General features: G+C 39.0%; 1 protein-coding gene across 23 annotated transcripts in view; it reads left to right on the top strand.

Annotated features, from left to right (window-relative positions):
- The window catches only part of LOC127441476 (discs large homolog 1-like protein), a 151,817-nt gene that overhangs the window by 92,620 nt on the left and 35,864 nt on the right, over positions 1-23,333 (top strand). For all 23 annotated transcript variants that reach the window (XM_051698948.1, XM_051698946.1, XM_051698953.1 and 20 more), the window contains 5 exons: positions 1,777-1,827; positions 11,502-11,626; positions 15,107-15,276; positions 19,127-19,263; positions 19,359-19,503. In XM_051698948.1, the coding sequence (XP_051554908.1) occupies positions 1,777-1,827; positions 11,502-11,626; positions 15,107-15,276; positions 19,127-19,263; positions 19,359-19,503 (628 nt within the window). The remainder of the gene's footprint in view (positions 1-1,776; positions 1,828-11,501; positions 11,627-15,106; positions 15,277-19,126; positions 19,264-19,358; positions 19,504-23,333) is intronic.

Raw genomic sequence — 23,333 nt, 5'->3', positions numbered from 1 at the left:
TAGAATGGAAAAAATATGTTTTATAAGTGATTGGGGACCAAGGCTAAGAAAGTCAGGGTTTTGTAACAACAAGAGGGTGAGCAGAGGATCACAGAATGATGTACATTTAAACTATGCTGTCTCTTTTCCATTAGCAAACAAATGTTTTGGGAAAGTGCCAGTGTCTCCTAAACATTACACAAAATGTAATATGTCACAGCCTTCTTGTCATATCTATGTTTGGCAAAGCTCAGAACAGAAAACTTCATTTTTGAATGGAATGGGCAAAATGCATGGTGATTCACTGGTATTGTTAATTTTTCCGCCTTAAACAGCTTTACTGCAGCTCTTTTCTTATCAGGTTTTTATTTAAGTGATAAGGTACAAAATAAATAAGGTATAAGAGGATGTGCTTTATTGTGAATATTAAATATTGTGAGCTGTGCCTATGTTCACAACATAGTATTACCTCGAGTGCCATATTGCTTTTATTAAATGGTTACTAAATTAAAAAAAAAAAAAAAATATATATATATATATATATATATATATATATATATATATATATATATATATATTAAGGATCCAGTTTCATTCAGACATTATGCTATTTAGCTGTATGGACCAATCAGCACCCAGACTGGAACATTTCCATTTTATAAATGAACAATACACTCTTTGACAATACAATCCACTACACAGAACAGTCTTTGACAAAATATCCCTAATCTGTGCTTTTGATTCGAAATGGTGAAAAGCTTTTATAAAAGCTAATTTCTGTCTTTTTATAGCTAATCTACACATTATTTTAGAAAGTAGTATAAATGATAATCATATAGTAGTGAAGTCACATTTCCCTGGGACAATCATCAAGATTAATATTGTCATTTGTAACTATGTTCTGATGGGGCGCATGAAGAGTTTTAGCTGTGTTTGCTTGTGTTTGTGGGCAACAAGGCTCAGCTGCTCATCATTAGCTTTTCAGGGGCAGCATAATGGGTTTATTCTTGTGTTTTCAGTGACTGCCGTTAGTCTGACTGTGCTACTGATTTAATTTAATGACCCTCTGCCTCAGTGTGCTCCTCAGTCTCACACACATTCACAATTTTAACTGTAATCATACTCACACACTCGTCCAGCCATTGACATATTGATGCTATATCAATACAATACAACAGTGCCTGGCCACTTTTTCAGCCGTTATTGTTCTGGAAGTATTTTTCTCTTAATTTTTTTCCCACAGTGATTTTACAAAATCCTTCATAAAAGTGTACTAAGCCATGAACCACAGTATCACAGCATTATAAACTTTGATTTGAATCAAAAAGTGTTTGAAATTAGGACAAGAAGATAAAGGTACAAGATTGTGTACTTAAGGTCTTTAATGAGGGGACGAACTACAATCCCATGAAGCATTGCGAATAGCATAATCAAATTAAAAAGGATGGAAGTGTATAAAAATATTGATTTAAATTTGATATGTATAAAAACAATAGATTTTATTTGTATTGCAAAATATTTCAATATTTTGATCATAGTGCAGCTTGTTAGTGTTTAAGAGAACATGCATCACCAGACAGTCTCTATAATTAAAGCTGATTTAGAGACTTATAATGGCCACAGTGTGCACATACTATACATAAAGAAAGCTACAGCAAAGCTATCTGCAGTTACCCAAAAGTCAGCAATGCCTACCAAACTCATCCATGACTTGAACTATACATTTATAGTGCATATGATGAATTGATGAATATATAAATATGCACATTGTGTCTGACATCTTGTTTTGTTTTATAGGTTAACGGCACAGAGGCTGACTTTGAATATGAGGAGATTTCACTGGAACGGGTGAGTGGACTGTCCAGTGCTGCTCTTTGCCTTTGCTCTCTGAAGTCTCCAGAATTCCTATAGACCTCTTCCTCTGTCTATTATAGATTTTGATCAGGGTAGATGCTGTTTTATATCATGTTGAATGAAAACGTGCCTGTGAGGGATAGAAGTTCAGTCATTTCAGTATATTCCACTGTTGTATTCTTTGGTGTGGATCGTTCAGCTGACAAAATATATACACTATATCTCCAAAACATTTCCAGTGGAAAAAAACTCTGGAAAATATGTGTTGTGAAAATTAGACATGTCCTAGGACCTTAAAGGGAATTGCACACCGGACAAGAAGTTAGGATACAGCACAGGTATCGCACATACCACACGTCCGCACGGTGCATAGAAGTGGCAGTCCAAAACAGTGAATCTAATCACTGTACAGCCAAAAGTCACATGAAGGATTTTGTTCTTGTTCAAGAATAAAAAAAAAATAAAAAAAAAATAAAAAGTTGATTAAAATTTTAGGATGCTGTATGAAATACTTAAAACAGAACGGCATAATCCCTCACAGCTTAATTTTCCTTTGCGTCAAATTAAATGTGTAGTCTACCCTGACTATGGTCTATATTATCATGCTAGAACAGTGTAATCTACAGGCATGTTTAATAGGTCTGGCTAATTGGTCGGGGGATGAACAGGTACAGTAAATCAAACAATGCCTTAATTTACAGAGAAAGTGGATGTGAACTTTAAAGACAATTTCCATATTGCATGCATGAAGTTCAGGGCAGTTAACAGCATATTAGAGCTGAGCAGTGTGCTGATGCATCTTCATTCCATCTGTTTTTTTTTTTTTTTGTTTCATTTCCCCTGCGAACAGTTTGACTTTGGTTGCACGTACATCTCGGCAGCCATACAGCAGCTACACAGCAAAAGCCTTAAATACTTAACTCTGTAATGTCTCCACTTACATACAGCACTCAGAGCATGTGAATTAAAATGCAATGTGTCAGAGCCATCAGTGGTTAAGAAAGCACAAGAAACGCACAGCCTACCTAATTCATCCTATCTCTGCAAAGTTAACAGTGAGGGAAAAAAAGAGCACCATCTTGCCTTCCACAGTAGGGGTTGACCGATATTTTTTTTTTTCAGGGCCGAAACCGATGACGATTATTTGGAATCAAGGAGACCGATAACCGATATTTGGGGCCGATATACATTTGCAGTAAAAAATGGAAATTTTTAACAACTAAACAGCTCATCACAGAATGTTATGAATTAACTAGTGGTCAACCGATATGGTTTTTTTAATGGCCGATGCCGATATCCAGAGAGCAGGGTTCCGATATATAATACAATTCCGATATATAACAGTTTAATATGGTAAATAGCAAACATAAAATTGCTTAGAAAAAATTATAAACTCTTATTTAGCACTATATTTACTCAATTTCACACAAAACTTTAATTTTGTAAAAAATAATCTAAAAAATGAATATTGTATTTTAAATGGTAGACAGCAGTTTCTTCTGATTTCTGTTTAGTCATCAAATTTGTGTAATTTATTTGCACATGAAGAAATTGTTAATATATTAGGAAGAAGGAAATAACAGTACACACAGTAGTCCAGCAACCATGGATGGCATGTCCACGTTAGCAATCGCATTTACTCAAAAAATACTGAATCAAACCAATTGTACATGCAGTGCATAGTGAATAAGACATTTGCTTATAGTACACGTGAAGCACTTTTACCTTGAAGTTGCACCAGAGACTATTTAGCAGAGATGGGCCACTTCTATTAAAAATGAATGGGAGAAATTAGAACTCCTAACTGCAGCCAATGGTCAATGGATGTAGATAGGAAATCCCGCCTTACAGGTAAAAGAGCTAATTAGAAAAAGTATGAATATCGGATCCGGCCAGGCTGATAATCGGTTGACCCTTATTCCACAGTCAAGACTTTATCCCCTACTCTGCCTAAGGCCACCCCCCTCCCATTTCTCATCAGCTTTTTTTGTGACCCAATTCAACGCTGCACTGTATTGCACATTTATTAACTCTGTATAAATAAACAATGCCACTCTACAAGCTGTCATCAGTGCAACTTAAAGCCTGCTTCTTAAGCACAATAACAGACAATTTGTTGTCTAAATCCACAACTGAACACTGAAAGGTGTTTATATAGTCCACGTTCTATCATTGCTTAATGTTAATGTTTCTTGCATGAAAATCCACTTAGTAATCTACACTTAGCAGTGTATTAAAGTATTCCCTTGTAAAAATGTTTTGAGTGGGCACTGTAAAAGGCAGAAATGAATTTAAATTATATTAGGACTTTATCAAAAAAGTTTCTGCTATGCACACATGGGGTGGGTTTCACCAATAAGGATTAACCCTAAACTGAGATTAAATCAAGGTTTATCTAATAATTCTGTTGCACCAAACTTGAAACCTTGTTTAAAAATTATCATGGGTTCAAATCAAATCAAATCAAATCACTTTTATTGTCACACAACCATATACACAAGTGCAATAGTGTGTGAAATTCTTGGGTGCAGTTCCGAGCAACATAGTAGTCGTTACAGTGATAAAGACATATACCAGTTTACAATAAACATCAGATTTACAACACAATTTAAAATCTAATATACACATAATTACACACAACACAATATACAAATAATAACATACAATGTACAGTATACAATACACACTATAGAATACACATACAATAAAAAAAAGTATATATAGTAGTATATATAGATTGTACAGTAGGTTATATTGTACTGTATTGACATTCAGGCTGTCGGTTGATAGTAAGTTGTTAAGAGAGAATATAATATAATAATAATATAATTTATGACAGTCCGGTGTGAGATATAAGAGTAATAAAGTGCAGTGCTGATGTATTTTGATCGTGGGAGATCAAGAGTTCAAAAGTCTGATTGCTTGGGGGAAGAAGCTGTCATGTAGTCGGCTGGTGTGGGTCCTGATGCTGCGATACCGCCTGCCTGATGGTAGCAGTGAGAACAGCGCATGGCTCGGGCAGCTGGAGTCTCTGATGGTCCTCCGAGCTTTTTTCACACACCGCCTGGTATATATGTCCTGGAGGGAGGGAAGCTCACCTCCGATGATGTGTCTGGCAGTTCGCACCACCCTTTGCAGGGCTTTGCGGTTGTGGGCTGTGCTATTGCTGTACCAGGCGGAGATGCAGCCAGTCAGGATGCTCTCTACAGTGCAGGTGTAGAACCGTGTGAGTATGTGGCGGTTCATTCCAAACTTCCTCAGCCGTCTCAGGAAGAAGAGGCGCTGATGAGCCTTCTTCACAACAGCTTCAGTGTGGATGGACCATGTGAGTTCCTCAGTGATGTGGACACCCAGGAACTTGAAGCTGCTGACTCTCTCCACTGGTGCTCCATTGATGGTGATGGGACTGTGTTCTCTGTCTCTTCTCCTGAAGTCCACCACAAGATCCTTTGTCTTACTGACGTTGAGGGAGAGGTTGTGCTCCTGACACCAGTGTGTCAGAGTGTGCACCTCCTCTCTGTAGGCTGTTTCATCATTGTCAGTGATCAGACCTACCACCGTAGTATAATCAGCAAACTTCATGATGGCATTGGAGCTGTGTGTTGCCACACAGTCATGTGTGTACAGGGAATACAGGAGTGGGCTGAGAACACAGCCTTGCGGGGCTCCAGCGTTGAGGTGATGAGGAGATGTTGCTGCCTATTCTAACCACCTGGCGTCTGCTTGACAGGAAGTCCAGGATCCAGCTGCACAGCGAGCTGTTTAAGCCCAGAGCCCGGAGTTTCTCATCAAGCTTGGAGGGCACTATGGTGTTGAATGCTGAGCTGTAGTCTACAAACAGCATTCTCACATAAGTGTTCTTTTTTTCCAGGTGGGAGAGAGCAGTGTGTATTGTAGATGCAATGGCATCATCAGTGAAGCGGTTGTTGCGGTAAGCAAACTGCAATGGGTCAAGTGAGGAAGGCAGCACAGAGCAGATGTAATCTCTGATTAGTCTCTCAAAGCATTTGCTGATGATGGGGGTCAGAGCAACAGGACGCAAGTCATTTAAGCAAGTTATTTTGGATTGCTTTGGAACAGGCACAATGGTGGATGTTTTAAAGCATGTTGGGACTACAGACAAAGAGAGGGAAAGGTTGAAAATGTCTGTAAAAACACCAGCCAGTTGGTTCGCGCACGCTCTGAAGACACGGCCAGGAATGCCGTCTGGACCCGCGGCTTTGTGGATATTCACCCGTCGGAAGGATCGGGTTACATCCGCTACAGAGACAGAGAGTGAACTAACCTCTGTAGCTTTGGTCGCGAGAGCTCTCTCCGCGAGGGCGGTGTTATTTCCCTCAAAAGGAGCATAAAAAGTATTTAGCTCATCCGGGAGAGAGGCAGCGGTGTTCACGGCGGAGTTTTTATTCCCTTTAAAGTCCGTGATGATGTTAATTCCCTGCCACATGCTTCTAGAGTTGGTGGTGTTAAACTGTCCTTCAATCTTGTTCCTGTACTGACGTTTTGCTGATCTGATTCGGAGGGCATAACTGGCTTGTTTATGCTCCTCCGTGTTCCCGGAATTAAAAGCAGAGGTCCGCACATCAAGTGCCGCGCGAACATCGCTGTTAATCCAAGATTTCTGGTTCGGATAGATCCGTATTGTTCTGGTCGGAACGACGTCCTCTACACACTTTCTGATGAAACACGTTACGCTATCAGCGTAAAGCTCGATGTTGTCATCAGAGGCAGACCGGAACATCTCCCAGTCTGCGTGATCAAAACAGTCTTGTAGCATAGAGTCTGATTGGTCCAACCAGCACTGGATCGCTCTGAGGGTTGGTGCTTCTAGTTTCAGTTTCTGCCTGTAAGTGGGCAGAAGCAGAATGGAAGAGTGGTCCGATTTGCCAAATGGTGGGTGGGGGAGGGATTTGTAGCCGTCCTAGAAGGGAGAGTAGCAATGGTCCAAAACCCGGTCCCCTCGTGTGTTAAAACTAATATGTTGGTGGTATTTTGGTGCGACTGATTTTGAAACTGGCTTTATTAAAGTCCCTGGTCACAATGAACGTGGCCTCAGGGTGCGCGGTTTCCTGCTTGCTTGTAATCCCATACAGTTCCTTGAGTGCCCGGTCTGTGTCGGCTTGTGGCGGGATGTACACAGCTGTGATAATGACCGCTGTGAATTCCCTCGGTAGCCAGAATGGTTGACACAGAAGCATGAGAAATTCCAGATCAGGAGAGCAGAAAGACTTGATAGAATGTACGTTCCTCTGATCACACCAGGATTTGTTGATCATAAAACATACACCACCACATCTGCTTTTACCTGAGAGGTCTTTCGCTCTGTCCGCTCCGTGCACGGAGAACCCCGCAGGTTAAATGGCTGAATCTGGAATCTCAGCAGACACCCAAGTTTCTGTTTGGCAGATAATGCAGCAGTCCCTCGTCTCTCGTTGGAAAGAGATCCGCGCTTTCAGCTCGCAGAGCTTGTTATCCAGAGACTGAACATTTGCCAGTAGAATACTGGGTAGCGGGGGTCGATTTGCGCGGCGTCTTACTCTGATGAGAACGCCGGCTCTGTTTCCCCTTTTCCTCCTGCGTTTCAGCGGCCGGGCAGCCCAGACAAAGGGTTCGGCTGGCGTGTTTGTAAACAGCGGGTCGGCATTGAGGAATTTGAAGTCCGGTTTGTGGTGTGTAATTGCTGAACCAATGTCCAAAAGTGTTTGTCTGTTGTAGACAACAAGGCAGACAACATCCAGTACAAAAAACATAAGAATTGTAAACAAAACAAACAAAACACTATAGTGTTGTGTCGGAGCTTGCAACGCAGCAGCCATACTCGGCACCGTCTTGAGTCTAGAACCTTTTAAATTTAAATCATCATTTTAATCCTGATTTAAATTGCACAGTAAATCTAGATTAACTTTAATCCTATTGCTCCATTACTTTAAACTCAGATTTAAAATTCAGTTATGGATTAACTTTTAACTTGCAGCTGAGGAGGTTTAAATATAGAAAATAGCAAAACATTTTTGGTTGACTGGGGACAATGAAAGAGTGCCTCGAAGAAAAATATAGGACAGACTGAACGCTGTTGAGTTTTATGACAATGAGGAATTTTCAAAGAGGTATAGATTCAACAAGGAATCTGTAATTATATTAAAAGAAAAAAATGCAGCTGTACTACCATTGCTCCAGCTTCTGATAGCCTTGCGCTTTTATGCCACTGGTTGTTTCCAGATGGTGGATGGGGACCTTTCTGGAGTACATAAATCAACTGAGAGCAGAATTGTTGGAAGGGTATCAGGGGCAATTGCAAGTCTGAAAAATCAGTATAAAAGATTTGCACCGACAGGCGGAACAACGGCTGGATTTTCTACAAGAGCTGGTTTTCCTGGAGTTATAGGAGCGATTGACTGCACCCACATTCGGATTCAGAACCCTGGTGGAGAAAATGGAGAGTTGTTTTGCAACAGGAAGGGCTACTGTTCCATCATTGTTCAAGTAGTGTGTGATGAGAAGGGCTAAATCACCAACATTGTGGCTCGATGGCCAGGATCAACACATGACAGGCTCTTTGACAATAGACATCTGTGTACTTTGCTTGAAAGCCATGCATTCCAGGGTCACCTGGTAGGCGATAATGGCTACCTCTGTCGTGCCTACCTGAAGATCCCCCTCTTGAACCCTATAACACCAGCTGAGAAACGCTACAACTCCTGCCACATTGCAGCAAGAGGTCTTGTGGAGATAGTGTTTGGAAAAAAAGGTTTCCTTGCATGCAGTATGGGCTTCAAACAAAGCTTGAGACAACACTGACGGTCACTGTTGCAGGTGCTGTATTATACAACTTTGGGAAAAGACTTGGAGATGAGCTACTACGGAGTCTGAAGAAGATCAACCAAATGGGGACCGAGAGGATGCACAGCAGGAGTGCAGTGCTGCTATTGCAAATGGAAATGCTGTCCGGAGAACTCTAATTGAGAACCATTTTACTGCATAATTTGTGTTATGTGGCATTAAAAGATGTCAAATATGTGAACACGAGAGAGAGAGAAACTAAGTACATATCAATGCACTGCAATATACTTTCAATACAATTTATTATTAATATTGATTGAAAATTCAATAATATTAATTCAAAAGAGTTGCTTGAATATCCTTCCTTTGCACAAATAACAAAATATAGTTTGAACACTCTTACTTGTAATTTTAAATTAGACTGTTTTCATCCATTTCTCTAGATTTCATTAAAAACAATTTGAACAGGGCCTGGGTAGCTCAGGGAGTATTGACGCTGACTACCACACCTGGAGTTGGGAGTTAGAACCCAGGGCATGCTGAGTGATTCCAGCCAGGCCTCCTAAGCAACCAAATTGGTCCGGTTGCTAGCGAGGGTAGAGTCACATGGGGTAACCTCCTCCAATTGTAGTAATTCAAAATGATATTCGTGTAAGTCGGTTTTTGGCATTTTGCTATTCGAGGGCCCTGGATGCTGAGCATCTCCTTCGCTGACACATTTAGTAGTGGTGGTGTGAGCACATGGTATCGGCTCGCTGGCATGTACATTTGTGGCGTGCACGCAAGAAACAGATGCTACATCTCCATTATTTGTATCTAAAAGATAAAGAAACATGTTTTATAAAAAGATCTTGGCTTTATCAAGCCAACAATGACTAAACTATTTGCCGTTTCCTAATTGAACATACTTTTGTAGGTTGGTGTTGGTGGGTCTGGCTGGTCCACAATGGCATCATCATCAAATGGGTTAGATAAGGGAGATATTTGTTGCGGGATGATCTGGATGATTTTTTGAGACAACGGATCCATTTCGCTTGCTGGTGACCTGCTCCCATGAGAAAAGTGTCTCTCCTCTCCTGGACAGCATCTTTTTTCGCTTTTAAGTTTTTCCAACAGACTTTTAAGTTCATCACGTCTTGCTTGTCCTCGATACCCGCAGACTCGTTAAAGCTGGTGCTTAGTTGGACCTACGCCTCTTCTTTTTTTCTTACGGTAACATTATCTGTCCTCTTGTCTTCGATTATGGTCCCATTCTGCTCCATTAATTGAGATATCAAATTCTTCTCATGGCTTGTAAAATTTGAACTTATGCGTGGCTGCGACATTTGCTTGCTTATATTTGATCTGCCTTTTGTGCCGCTGATATGTCTAGGAAGCGGGTATTAACCACTGTAAAAAAAAAAAATTATTTTACCCGCACGAGTTTCTTTTTCGCAGAGACAATTTTATGTTCTCACTCGAAAATAAAATAAAATAGTGTTATTATTTTGTTACACTGTTTAATCCATCATGGCGGACAAAAGTGAAAGTGAAAGATTTAATCACAAGTTAACATTTTAATCACTGATTTGTTAATCCTTGTTTAAATGTAAGTGGTGCAACTCTAATTAAAATTAATCCTAGATCAACAAATCTTTGATTAGCTCTAAACTCTTCTTAATGTAATCCTTATTGGTGCAACCCACCCTTAGTTTTCAGACTAAAAAAGGTTTAGTTTCCTGATTTAAAATTTTTTTAATTTTGAAATATATGAATAAAATCATGACCACATCACATGACACTACAGTCATATCAGTAACCTTATAAAAGCTGTTTTATTCTACATGGAAAGGGGCATCGCATAATCACAGCAACTGCTGTGTTATTGGACATTTTCACCCATAGAACTCATAGCTGACTGTGAATAGTACATTTCTACAATGGCATTGGTAACTGAAAACTATTGAGTTTGAATGATGCTGCATCCACGCTCCTAAGTGTAAGTCAAGACAACAATTTATTTTTTATTTTTTACTGAGTAAATTATTATTAGAAGAATAATATTAATTATTAGAGAACTAATTATATTCTTTTGTTTTTGTAAGTGTAGGGCTGGAATAACTGATCAATAAAATCTAAATATAAAATTATAATGATACTACATAACAACTGCTGTGATTGAGCATGTTTACATCCACACCAGTACACTGATTATTACCAAAAGTCCTTTTATTCAAAAATCAGACATTGCAAGAAAACCACATTTACATGAGACTTCTGTATCATTTGGTTATTTTCTGCTTTTGATGTCAAAATATAAACAAGCATGCGCACAAAACTTGTGCATATTGGACATATTGGATAAGCCCGTAAGAACTGGTGCCTTAGTAGTTCAGCGAGCAAAGACACTGACTACCACCACTGAAGTCGTGAGTTCGAATCCAGGGTGTGTTGAGTGCCTCCAGCCAGGCTTTTTAAGCAACCAACTGACCCCGTTGCTAGGGTGGGTAGAGTTACATCCGTCATGATCGCATTATCGTTATTCTCGCTCTCGGTGGGGCATGTGGTGAGTTGTGTGTGGATGCCATGGTGAATAGCTTGAGCCTCCACACTCACTAATTTTCTGTGGTAACACGCTCAGCAAGGCACGTGATATGAATTGTGTGCTGACTGTCTCAGCAACTGAGATTCGTACTCCGCCACCCGGATTGAGGCGAGTAACAGCACCAACACGAGGTTTTAGAGAGAGCAAGTGGGACTTCGGCATGCCAAAATTGGGGAGAAAAGGGGATAAAGTGGCCCAACCACTGGTTACAGGTTTAAGACTAAAATAGCCCAGTAACTGATGCATTTGGCTGTTGATGTTTTGAATTCCCATAAGTTTGAGTGCAGCTCTTCTCTCTGTGTAGGGTAATTCAGGCCTGGGCTTCAGTATCGCTGGTGGCACAGATAACCCACACATTGGTGAAGACCCTAGCATTTTCATCACCAAAGTCATCCCAGGGGGTGCTGCTGCTCAGGACGGGAGATTACGGTAAGGCTGAAACTTTTATTTTTACATACTCTAAGATCACAGGTGTCAAATTCAAGGCCTGTGGGCCGAATCCGTCCTCCCACCTCATTTCATGTGGCCATTTCATAATTTCAAAAACGTAGGATGAACTGGCAGATAAACAGAACGTGTCACTGGCCAATCAGTTAGCACTTTCTTCGTGAATATTAATAAGCCTTCCCCTGTCATCCTAACCGTATTTTTTTTAAGTACATTTTGCTCTCTCCAAAAGCGTAATGAAACCGCGCTATTCGCACCAATTATCAGCACGGCTGAATGGAAAGAGCGGCATGAGTGCAGAGCAGGTGTGTTTACTCGTGGAACGGTCACAACCGCGCAGATTATTATCAACAGCGCTAGATGTTACCCTGATCAATTATCAGCATGACAGAATGGAAAGAGGTGCGCGAGCACAAGGCGGACTGGTCTCGATCACGCAGCAGTGCTGACCATCATAAACAGCGCTTGTGAGAAGTGCAATGTGGATCGTGAATCCAGTTTGAATGTGATAGAATTCTTTGTTGCAAAACTCCATGTCTTGGTGATGAAACTAGTTTAAAACCATATTAAACAGTCCCGGCACTTTAAACCTCACTGAGAAAGAAAACAGATGAAAACACTGTGCCATGACATCAATTAGAAGGTTTCTCATTCCACACTTCACAAACCTTGCAAAAATGTATCATGGATTTATTGTAGTTACACTAACTGTAGTAACTTTGGTATTTAGACTACTGTTTTTATTACAACTTTGGTATTTAGACTACTGTTTTTATTACAAAATGCATTTGTTTATATATATATATATATATATATATATATATAGAGAGAGAGAGAGAGAGAGAGAGAGAGAGAGAGAGAGAGAGAGAGAGAGAGAGAGAGAGAGAGAGAGAGAGAGAGAGAGAGAGAGAGAGAGAGAGAGAAACCATAGTTACCTACTATGGTAGTAAGGAGTCATGCATAGCTTTACATAGTGGTCTTATTACAAATAGAATTGTTAAAACTATAGATAGTATTTAAAGCTAATAGTTTTCCTTCTGTGTAAAATCTGCTCTCCTTTAATGATGGTAGGATAATGTTACTGGTTTTGACTGAACTCTGTCAGAAGAATTTAATTTTGCCCGTAAATTAGGTGTGCATTTTTTTCACGGTTGCTACTGTTAATATCATAATTTACATCTGCATCCCAAATTCAAAATCAATGCTTACGGTCAAATGTGAATTTCAGTGCACAAAGTATGCAATATTATTAGTAATTTCATGGGTGCCAAATCACGTACCAGTGCCAATGGCCCTTTGAGGGCATGCATAACGCTGATGTGGCCCGGGCTGGAATTGAGTTTGACACCCCTGCTCTAGATAGTTCAACAAAACAGTACTTTTACAATCCCATGTGATCGGAAGTTAGCAAATGCTCTGGACACATGCAAGTGCCTATGCAGATGATGCCAAATTGAGCCCCAAATACTAATAAGTATGGTTTATAGGGGTGTAAATCGCAAGTTTAATCATGATACAATCTTAAATTGACTCTTAGCCAGCGATCCGATGTTTGCGATACCTCAAAGTCTGCTGCAATGCAATTTCGATTCGATGGAGGGGCCTGCCATCGATATTACGATGTTATGTGCCTAGTTTACAATATCAATAACATTTATTGTCTCACAAATGCAACCAAAATGTAATTTCAGTATTTTATTGAGCTCTCTGAAAAGTGCAAATCCATTATCCACATTGGGCCATCCATAACAAAATAAGGTCCTTCAGTTGTTGAAAAAAATTATAGAGATATATAAATAATATAAAAATAAAGTCACACACACACACGAGTGATCATTAATTGTTTGATGACAGCTCATTACCTTGTGGAATGAGGTAAACACTTCAGTGACATTTTGTAATCTCTACAACAGTTAAGCAAGTCTTTCAAACCAAAATACTTACATACCCTCAACTTGTTTCCGACAGTAAAGTATGTGCTATCCATGTTTTTTCTTGGCAACTTGAACAGTTGTATTGAAAAATTCTGTTACAGGGTACTGTGATAAATGTTAGTACGGGTGTTGATGTGTAGATGTGAAAAGTCTTGTAATTGATGCTGAATCATGGCAGGTGTTTTCTTTTTCCCTCGTCAGTGCTGTTTAGAATGTCGGGGCTGTCTAGCTGTTTGACATGGATGATTTGCTCCATAGCGCTTTTAAATTATCATGTAGAATTCAAATATGTGGCATGCACCAGTATATTGAGGGATGCATGATTTTATTGTGCAAGTGAGCTGCTCTGTGCTATCCTGTCACCGGAGCTCGTATTTTGAGGGGAGCCAGTTTGACGTGCGTGCACAGATAGAGTTGAGCGCAACTTCAGGCTCCCCCGTGCACAGTCGTGTCCCATATGAGAAGTGTATTTAGTGCTTATAAAGCTGGATGAATATAATAATGTTGCTGTATCCCCTGACATACATTCTTAAGGATGTGGCTGGCATGAGAGTGTCAAAATAAAGGTGTATCTTAAAAAAAATATTAATCGATATTTACAAGTTGAATCGATGACATTGCATTGTTATCTATTTAATTGATGCATTGATTCAGAATCAGATCAATGGATCGTTACACCCCTAGTGGTTTAACTGTCCAAATACTTTTTTGAGCCACTGTATGTGAATGAGGACACCCTTCAATAAACACTTTTTTAAATGTCAATTTAAATGACTTGGAAATGTATTTGCTGTAGCTTCTGTTGAAATGTATTGACCATGCATTCTAACAGATTTCCTACTCATGCATTGAATTGTGTGTGAATGGATTTGTCCTGTTTTGGAGTGGTGTTACTAAGCGATAGAGCCCTCTAGTCAGTGTCTCAGTGCTGTCAGAGGCTCATTAAACAGTGCTGTTGAGGTCCTGATAGCATCACACTGACTGCTCGGTGCACACACAAGAGTATAAAGAGGCTAGCCCTGCCACCGGCTGCTTGCTTTATTTGTAAATTGAATTGTATGTGTCAGAGAGTTAATGAATTTATATCATAAAGGCTTTAGGATACTTAGTGACTGTGCGATGCATAGACTGTTGAAATAAAGTTTGTTTTGATAACTTATTTTAACAACCTGTAGTCACTTTTTTTTTTTTGTCCAACAAGCGCTGTCATTAAACAGTGTGCATTGAATTGTCACTCATTGTGAATGATTAATTTGTTAGTTATTTAAAAAAAAACAATTTAATCTCTCATCAAAATGTAATTGCTTGCTTCTCCTCTAAAATTACTTTCATTCTCCGCTGATGTCACCAAAGCCCTGAATGTATTTTTCAACTCCTGCCCTCCTCTCAACTACCTAACATTTAGAAACTACTTGTCACGATCCTATCATTTCTTGATAGATTAAATAGATTAAGTCCCACCCTACATTAAATGTTTTACTTATTGTATATCCACATTGAATACACTCAACTGCTTTGCTCCACACAGGGTGAATGATGTGATTCTGCGAGTGAATGAGGTGGACGTAAGGGACGTGACCCACAGTAAAGCTGTAGAGGCATTAAAGGAGGCGGGGTCACTGGTCAAACTTTATGTCAGGAGGAGAAAATCTGCCTCTGAGAAAGTCATGGAGATCAAGCTCATCAAAGGTCCCAAAGGTACAGGAACACCACCCATCTCACAATTACTGTCCAAGAACAGTGGTGCAATTGAGTGCATCTTACAGCAAATTATTGTCACTAAAAGTATTGTCACTCAGCATTAGAGATTTTACTGTGTACCTTGGATATTGAAGTTGATATTCAAATGGGCTTTTCACAGTTGTAACTAGCTGGGTTTCCATTGAAATGTTTCTCACCTTTTAAGCATATTTCTAAAAATTAGACTAAAAAAAAATAAGAATCGTTGTGCTTTTCCTTCCACTACGTCATGCACATTATCTTGAGGCAGCCGCCTTGTCATGATGGAGCAACTGAATGACCTTCTTGCTTCAGGGAGAGTTTATTTGCAGGACTGGAGCAGTTATACCTCGTTTTATTAAATTCTGCCATGAGATGCCGCAGAATAAGTGTAATATCTGATATAGAGCCTGACCGATATGGGATTTTTGAGACCAATACGATACCAATTATAGAGGGGGAAAATTCACCGATTACCGATATGGTGGCCGATATAGTTCATTTTTCAGCTGGTCTCTTTTTCAGGAGAGACCACAAATTGGTGGTATTCTTTTGACTGGATTTGCTAGATCCCTGGCTTATCTTTGCAGGTGTTGCAGACAACTACATCACCGTCTTTGGAGAAGTAGTCCCACACCTTACTGCCCGTTCACTGTTGCTTTTCAGCCATCTGTAGGTGATAGAGGAAAGAACATTTTATTTATGCTGGGCATTTTTAAGATGGGTATTTTTTAAATGTAGAGATAACAGTTCATTTTAACTGATCATATATTTTATGTATAAAATATTGATCTGAAAATTAACTAGAAACTATAGCTGTTAAAAAAATAAATGTAGTGGAAAAAGTACAATATTTCCCTCTGAAATGTAGTGGAGTGAAAGTATAAAGTAATAGAAAATGCCATGGTAATACTCAAGTAATACTCAAGTAAAGTACAAGTACCTCTAAATTGTACTAAAGTACAGCTTTCTTGCTTATCAAAATATCAGCAATATTTCACTGTTAATGTATAACAAAACAGTCACAAACAATAACTCATGGTTCGCTGCTGCTGAGTCAAGAGATAAACAGCGGCAGCGGTGTTACACCGTATTCTGGTATACAAGTTCAGGGGAAACTGGATAAACAGACTTTTAAATATTATATTTTGTAAATTCAGTGACTGGAATTGTTCGATTGTAGGGAGTACCAAACAGTTTGGTGAATAGATGTTTACACATTAGCTTCCACTCAGCTGACAAGGTATGAAAGTAGCTACGTGGTTAGCTAGTTAGCTATAAGCTCGTTGTCACGGAGAGTAAAAGATGGACGTTGTTTATTTACTTTCCAGCATTGCTTCTCACCAGCTAGGTAACAATGTAGCATGAAATTAACAGACACAATCCACCACCGCACCAAAGATGCTGCGATGCTTACTTTTCAATCTGCTATGTTACTGACTGCACTGACTAACTATAGCTGGCTAACAGCAAACAGATGTGATAAACATGAGTGAAATGGTTGTCAGGGACAGGGTTAACATTATATTAGTTATATTGAAAAGGGAAAATGATGGGGTCATTGTTTATTAACTTTACAGTATGTATTTCACAAACTAGTTAGCAACTTACCATGAAGACACCGCTTACCTCCGCACTGTCTGCAGAACCACCATCAGCTCAGCTCTGTAAACAGTGGAGTCGAAGCGCGCTCTGCTGGTCAAACTACGTTATGACACCAATTCTAAATCACCCCAAGCATTGTTTTCTGCATTATATGTTCTGAAAAAAAAAAAAAAACGTTTTCATATCTGCGCATATCGAAAAACATATACGGCGATACCGATAAATCGGTCAGGCACTAATCTGATATAATGAGGGCAGAAATGGCTGCGATGCCTACACGCCGCCAGCCTTTGCATACCTGGGAGGGCATGCGCTCAGAACTGTCTGGGCTGCGTTTCCCAAAAGTATTACAAGCTTAAGTTGATCGTAGAGACCATTGGCACCAATGGTTTCTATGATCTACTTAGCTTGTGATGCTTTTGGGAAACACAGTCCTGGCTGATTTGAGGACCCACACTAACAGCCAGCTGTGGGATAAATGGTTCTGAATGTCAAGGGCTATGTTAAAAGAATTGTGTGCCACGGTCTCATTTTTCATTGGGCCATTCACATCAAGCTATCGCACACTCATAACACGTACACGAATGGTCAAAACACGTCATTGTTATGCGAATAAACTGTTTCCATCACCTTAATGTGCATTTCTAATGTGAAACTCTAGAAAATCCACCTTCTAGCGCATTAAATTTTAAGCGAATTATGAGAGTTTATTCGTATTCAAGCGTTTCCATTCAGGATTTCTTATACGCAGTTCCACAAAGCACATAAAATAGTTATAATTAGATAATTTTTTAACCCTGGCTTAACCCAATCCTGGGTTATTTTGTTCACGTTTCACAGTATTCATACTTCACCCTCAGTAAGTGATAAAAGGAATGTTCTGGACTGGGTTTAGTAAAAGTTAAGCTCAATTAACAGCATGTGTGGCATAATGTTAATTACCACAAAAGAAAATTTCTGCCTATCCCTCATTTAAAAAAAAAAAAAAAAGTAAAAAAGTACAAAAAGTAAAGCCGCAAGACGTAAACATTACACAAATTAACATGATTTAGTGTGATAAAATTGCTTACTAACATAATCTGTGTAAAGTTATGTTTTTTCATTGATCCAGCTAATATGTTTACCATCGGTATGTGACATTTTTGACTGTTTCCATCTGATACTGAAACTTAAGACTTCTTGTGAAAGTTTCTGCAATAGTGCAATGAGCATAAATATTTAATAAGCAAGCATTATTAGTTTAGGATTGGTTGTCAGTTGCTAAATGACTTGTTGTAACATTCTTTTACCTTTTAAAAAAACCTTGCGTTAAAAAACCCTTTCAAGTGTAAAACATTGTTTAACCCAGAGATAAAAAAGGCTTTAAACCAGTGTTTAAAAAATACATTAAGCGTAGAGCATAGTATCCATGTCCCATGTTTCAAAACCTATCAATTAAGATCCCAAACTAATGGCAGCTCTTTGTCCCCTGCAGTTACATAGGTTATTGAAGCAGATGAATGTGTAAGTAAACCTGGAAATAAATCGCTATGAATAAAGTTATTATTATGACGACTCCTGCATCAACAAGGACAAATAACAAACTGAAGAACAAAGTTTCAGTTTCACAAGATGAAATGTGCAGTATTCTAGGTGTTTATTATTCCTTGTTCTCCATCTGATCCTCTAATCCTCAGTGTAATGCTGTGAAAGAAGCAGGAGTGCTGCTAAATCACTTCTTGGGATTAATATCCGCTCAGAGTTGAGAGTGTACAATGGTTCGGCATTGCACATTCTATGCACATTCTCCCCATCAAGCAATTCTTCTACACAGGCATATGCACACGATGGTGCTATTTTAAGGCCAGCCACAACATACTGCAGTGTTTTCCACAACACAGTAAAGACTTTAAGCTGCTGTTGCCATGGAAACATTCCCCTCCCTTGGTTTTATAGACTGTTTTGTCTTTTTGCAATAATTTACCTCGGTTTATTTTTCTGTTCTTGGAATTTAAAGAGTACATGATGACATTTTTTTTTTTTATGTTGTTTTGTGTTTGAGAATGTTAAGTATAGCACAATAGAATGTTTAGGAGGTTTAAATAAACAGATTTTTTTCTAATTTTATCTGATGGTTTTTTTGAATGTTGAGATGTAATAGGTCATAATGCCAAATATATCACAGGTTAATATGTGTCTTGTGATATCATCATTAGTTAACCCTTTGCTTTTGTTTGGATCACAGGTCTTGGTTTTAGTATAGCAGGGGGTGTTGAAAATCAACACATCCCAGGGGACAATAGCATCTACGTCACTAAGATTATTGAAGGTGGAGCTGCACACAAAGACGGGAGGCTGCAAATAGGAGACAAACTTCTTGCAGTAAGAACATATCAGTAGTCTGTATTCTATGTTGTTGATGACTATGTACTTGTTAAAGAGACTGAAGTTTTTCTGTGTGTATTGGTGTGTCTTAGGTGAATAGCTCCTGCCTGGAGGAGGTTACCCATGAGCATGCCGTGACTGCCTTGAAAAATACTCCAGACGTGGTCTACTTGAAAGTGGCTAAACCCAATAGTGTCTTTATGAATGACAGTTTTGCCCCTCCTGACATCACCAACTGTGAGTTCCTCTATTCAATGACCCACCTAAGATCAGCTATATAAATCACATTCTTTATGGCCCGTTTACACCAAGAACGATAACTGTAACAATAACTTAATAAAGTTTTAAAAATCATTCTAACTCTAAAGAATAGTGGAGTCCATACCACAACTATAACGATAACTTCACTAAGGAACGATATCGTTGGGATCACTTTCAGAGCAATTTTCTTCCAGCTGATGGATGATAAAAACATTGACAGCCAATCAAAATCCATCCAACTTTAATGGGCTTGAGCTGCAATGTGCATTTATCCTAGCATTCAATATAACACACCCCAGCACCAGATCGCCAGTTATTATAACACACTCAAACTAAATGGAAACTCCTGCTCAAGAACCAGCAATGTTTCTTCTGCATTCTTCTTCAGTATTAATGGAGATGAGTTAATGAAAATCTAACACAAGCTGGTACCAAAAATGACCTTAGGTATCCATGGGGACAGGCTAGGGGACTAAATCCTTATACTATGGTATACAATGATTCTAGAGAATTTTGTGCTTCCCCTTTCCAGAAGATTGGAAGCTGTTGGGGATGGCAAACTCCCTTTAATGCCCATTGTTTTAAATGTAAATGCTTTACATGCATATGAATGCTAAACATATGCATGTAAGTATTTGTACATATGAATGTACAAATACTTTTGGCCATATAGTGTACAGTATATAAAGCACTAAAGTTTACTAACAGTACACCTACCATTATAAGAATAATGAGGTAGGTAACTTTTTAAGAAGTTATAGAATGCATTAAAACCACTCATAACTTCCTCAAAACATCCCCAGTCTCGACTGCTCTCTTTTATGATTCCTCAATGGAAACATCTAGCTGCAGTGCTGCTTGCTCATTTGTAAAAGCCGTGAAATGTCAAAGGAGAAAAAAAAGATAAACTGTTGTACTCGTACAGACTGTTGTGGTGTGAGGCCTATGCCCAGCAGTGAGTGTATTGATCTGTGCTCTGTTCGTTGCCCTGCCAGCGGGAGTACTAATAGCCCACAGAGGAGAGGACTAAACTACTATCGATTACTCTTGTCTGAACACACAGCCCCCATAGCCATTAAAACCTATGTTGTGTCTGAGTCCAGAGGAAATGTAGGTACAACTGCACAAATGCCCCCCCTTATGTCTTCCTGCCCTCCAACATGGGACTATTGACTCTGACTAATGCTAAGGGCTGTGACCTGGCTCGAAAATGTGAAATTGCTTTGAAGAGAACATCATTCTTATGTGTCAATGAACCTGATTTACGTCTCTTTGATGAAGTCAGGGCAAGCACAGATGAATATGTCCTTTTACATGGTTCGTTTCAACGTTCTACAGTGTGTTGAACTCTATCAAGCAAAACCTCAAGCAACAGCTACCTCCCGGACGCTCATTGCTGGCTGTTCAAGCATTGAAGCGGGACATGTGAAAAGTTAAAACAGTTTCAACTTTGACTCTGTTTTTTTTTTTTTAAACACAGCCAATGATTACCAGATAATACGGATGATTTATTCGGACGTGGGAGGTGCCGCGTGAAAATCAAAACAAGATGGAAGAGAGACTGATCCTGTGTGTATTTATATACTTTGAGTTGTATGACTCAACGTCAAAGGCATATCATGAAATTCAGAGATCATTCCATGATGCTGTCTGTAACTGTGGATGTTGTGTTGAGAGGTGTGAGCCTGGCTGGAATTATGCAACAGGGACTTGAGCCTTGCAGCCCCATGATCATCAATCATCTGTTTGGACAACCTGTTTAGCATTTTAACTTTTGAAGCAGTGGCATAGCCAGAAATGAAGCTCTGGGTGTGCATAAACTGAAGCAGAATAAAGTGAAGGGAACCATTAACACCAGTTGCATTTATTTCAGGGCTAAAAATATTTTTTTCAACTCTGTGTTACATTATAATGACTTGACTAAACAAATTAATGAAAGTTTTATCAGTGGAGTAGGTTAGGTAGGGCTTTTAGTGTATCCAAATATTAGGTTTAATATTTTGTCTTGAAATTGTAGTAAATTATTTTGGAATAATTCGTAATTATTTCCCACAATATGCTGGACACAAATCTAAATGAAAGAACAATTTGCACTACCATTTCAAGGACTGTTCGTTGGTCACGTCAAGTGACATCATTGTTCCATGAACATTTCCTGCTTGTCAAAACAGAGTATTTAGCAGAGCCGGGCCACTTCTATTAAAATGAATGGGAGAAATTGGGATGCCCAACGGTCAATGGATGTAGAAAGGAAGTCCCGCCTTACAGGTAAAATAGCCAATCACCTTTTAGGTGCAGAAATCACCTGCCAATCAACTCGAGATTGCGCATGCGCATTAGCTGTACAAAACGGTAAAATTGCGTTTTTTTGCGTAATCTGAGTTAAAGATGAAGTAGACTATACATCCATGTGAACGATTTGGAAAACGTAAGTGTTAGATGAACAAGCATTTTGTTTGGCCGATCGCGTCCATGATAAGAGCAGCACAAGCATAGGTGGAAGCGTGTACCCCATGGCACGTTTCTCTGAAGGGCGACAGGCAACAAGCTCTAATCGTGCTTTCAAACCAGGGTTAAACCATGAATGTGACTGCGTCTTATGTTCTCTACTGGCATTTGTTGATCAAAAACAAAAAAAGACACAATATCAATCATAGTGCTGAACTGGCAAAGAAACAATGCAGCGACTCTCTCGTCTTTGGCTTCTCATTTCTAAAAAAAAACTGTTCCTTTCCTTGCATCCTTTCCTTCACGTCCTGTCATCACCCTCTTAGGATACGAGGAAAAGATGCAAGGAATGGAAGTGAGGACGGAGGATTCCGAGTGAAATGTATTTGTAAAATGAAATGTCCCACTCATTCAAGCGTCATTTCATTTTCACCTTTGCGCAGCTGCATGACCTCGGGGCTCTTGTCATAATGTTGTTCAAATTTCATTAATTGATATATTAAGAATAAAACATAATAATTAAAGATGCACTGTCGAAGCATGTAAGCAAAGAATACAGTTTATTAAAACAGTGGTGAAACATGAATTCAAACTATTGTGTCAAATGTGAAGGGGAGGAGAATTTATGCGCGCATCAGGTGCTTTGCACAAAATATTTCCACATAGAATCAACCTGCGCATCCTCGCTCAAGCCTTCTTATAAAGCTTCCTCTGTCCTCGTTTCAATTGTTTTTCATTTAAACGTGCTAGATTAATGTCTTTTTGCCACATTTTGCTGTGTTTTTAGATGCTGTAAAAGAACTTCAACTGTTAAAAACACCTCTTGAGACACCTGCGTTCTGCCTTATTTATTGTGCTGCATCTTGCTTTTTTAGCTCAAGAACGCTTTTGGTCTGAACCAGGGTCAGAAATTAACAAAGGCTCAGAGCAAAAATGCCACTGAAGGTGAAAGAAATGACCCCGAAATTAAGTAATCTTGTCTGACTTAATGCAAACCAACACAAACAGATGGTAAGTAGAGCATTGAATAAGCTAATAGATTTGCATATCACCTAACGGGAACGTTCATTGAACCAATAATTGAAACAGAGAGATAATAAAAAGAATGAACTATTTAATGGTGTCGGCCTATAACATATTATGAACAATTATTCATCACGTAAAAGTGCGTTGCAGTACCCAAATATTCCTTAATATGCATAATATATCGTAACTGGGGAAGATAGGAAGAAATTATTTATTTTGATTATATATACACACAATTATGAATTATGACACAGTAATCTGAATTCAATAGCATAAACTTATTAAAATACTATTATGCATCAGTGTGTAAGTTGATGTTTTTGCTGGCATTT

The sequence above is a fragment of the Myxocyprinus asiaticus genome, chromosome 5 (genome assembly GCF_019703515.2).
Source record: "Myxocyprinus asiaticus isolate MX2 ecotype Aquarium Trade chromosome 5, UBuf_Myxa_2, whole genome shotgun sequence".
Lineage (NCBI taxonomy): Eukaryota > Metazoa > Chordata > Actinopteri > Cypriniformes > Catostomidae > Myxocyprinus > Myxocyprinus asiaticus.
This window is presented reverse-complemented; position numbering and strand designations above follow the sequence as displayed.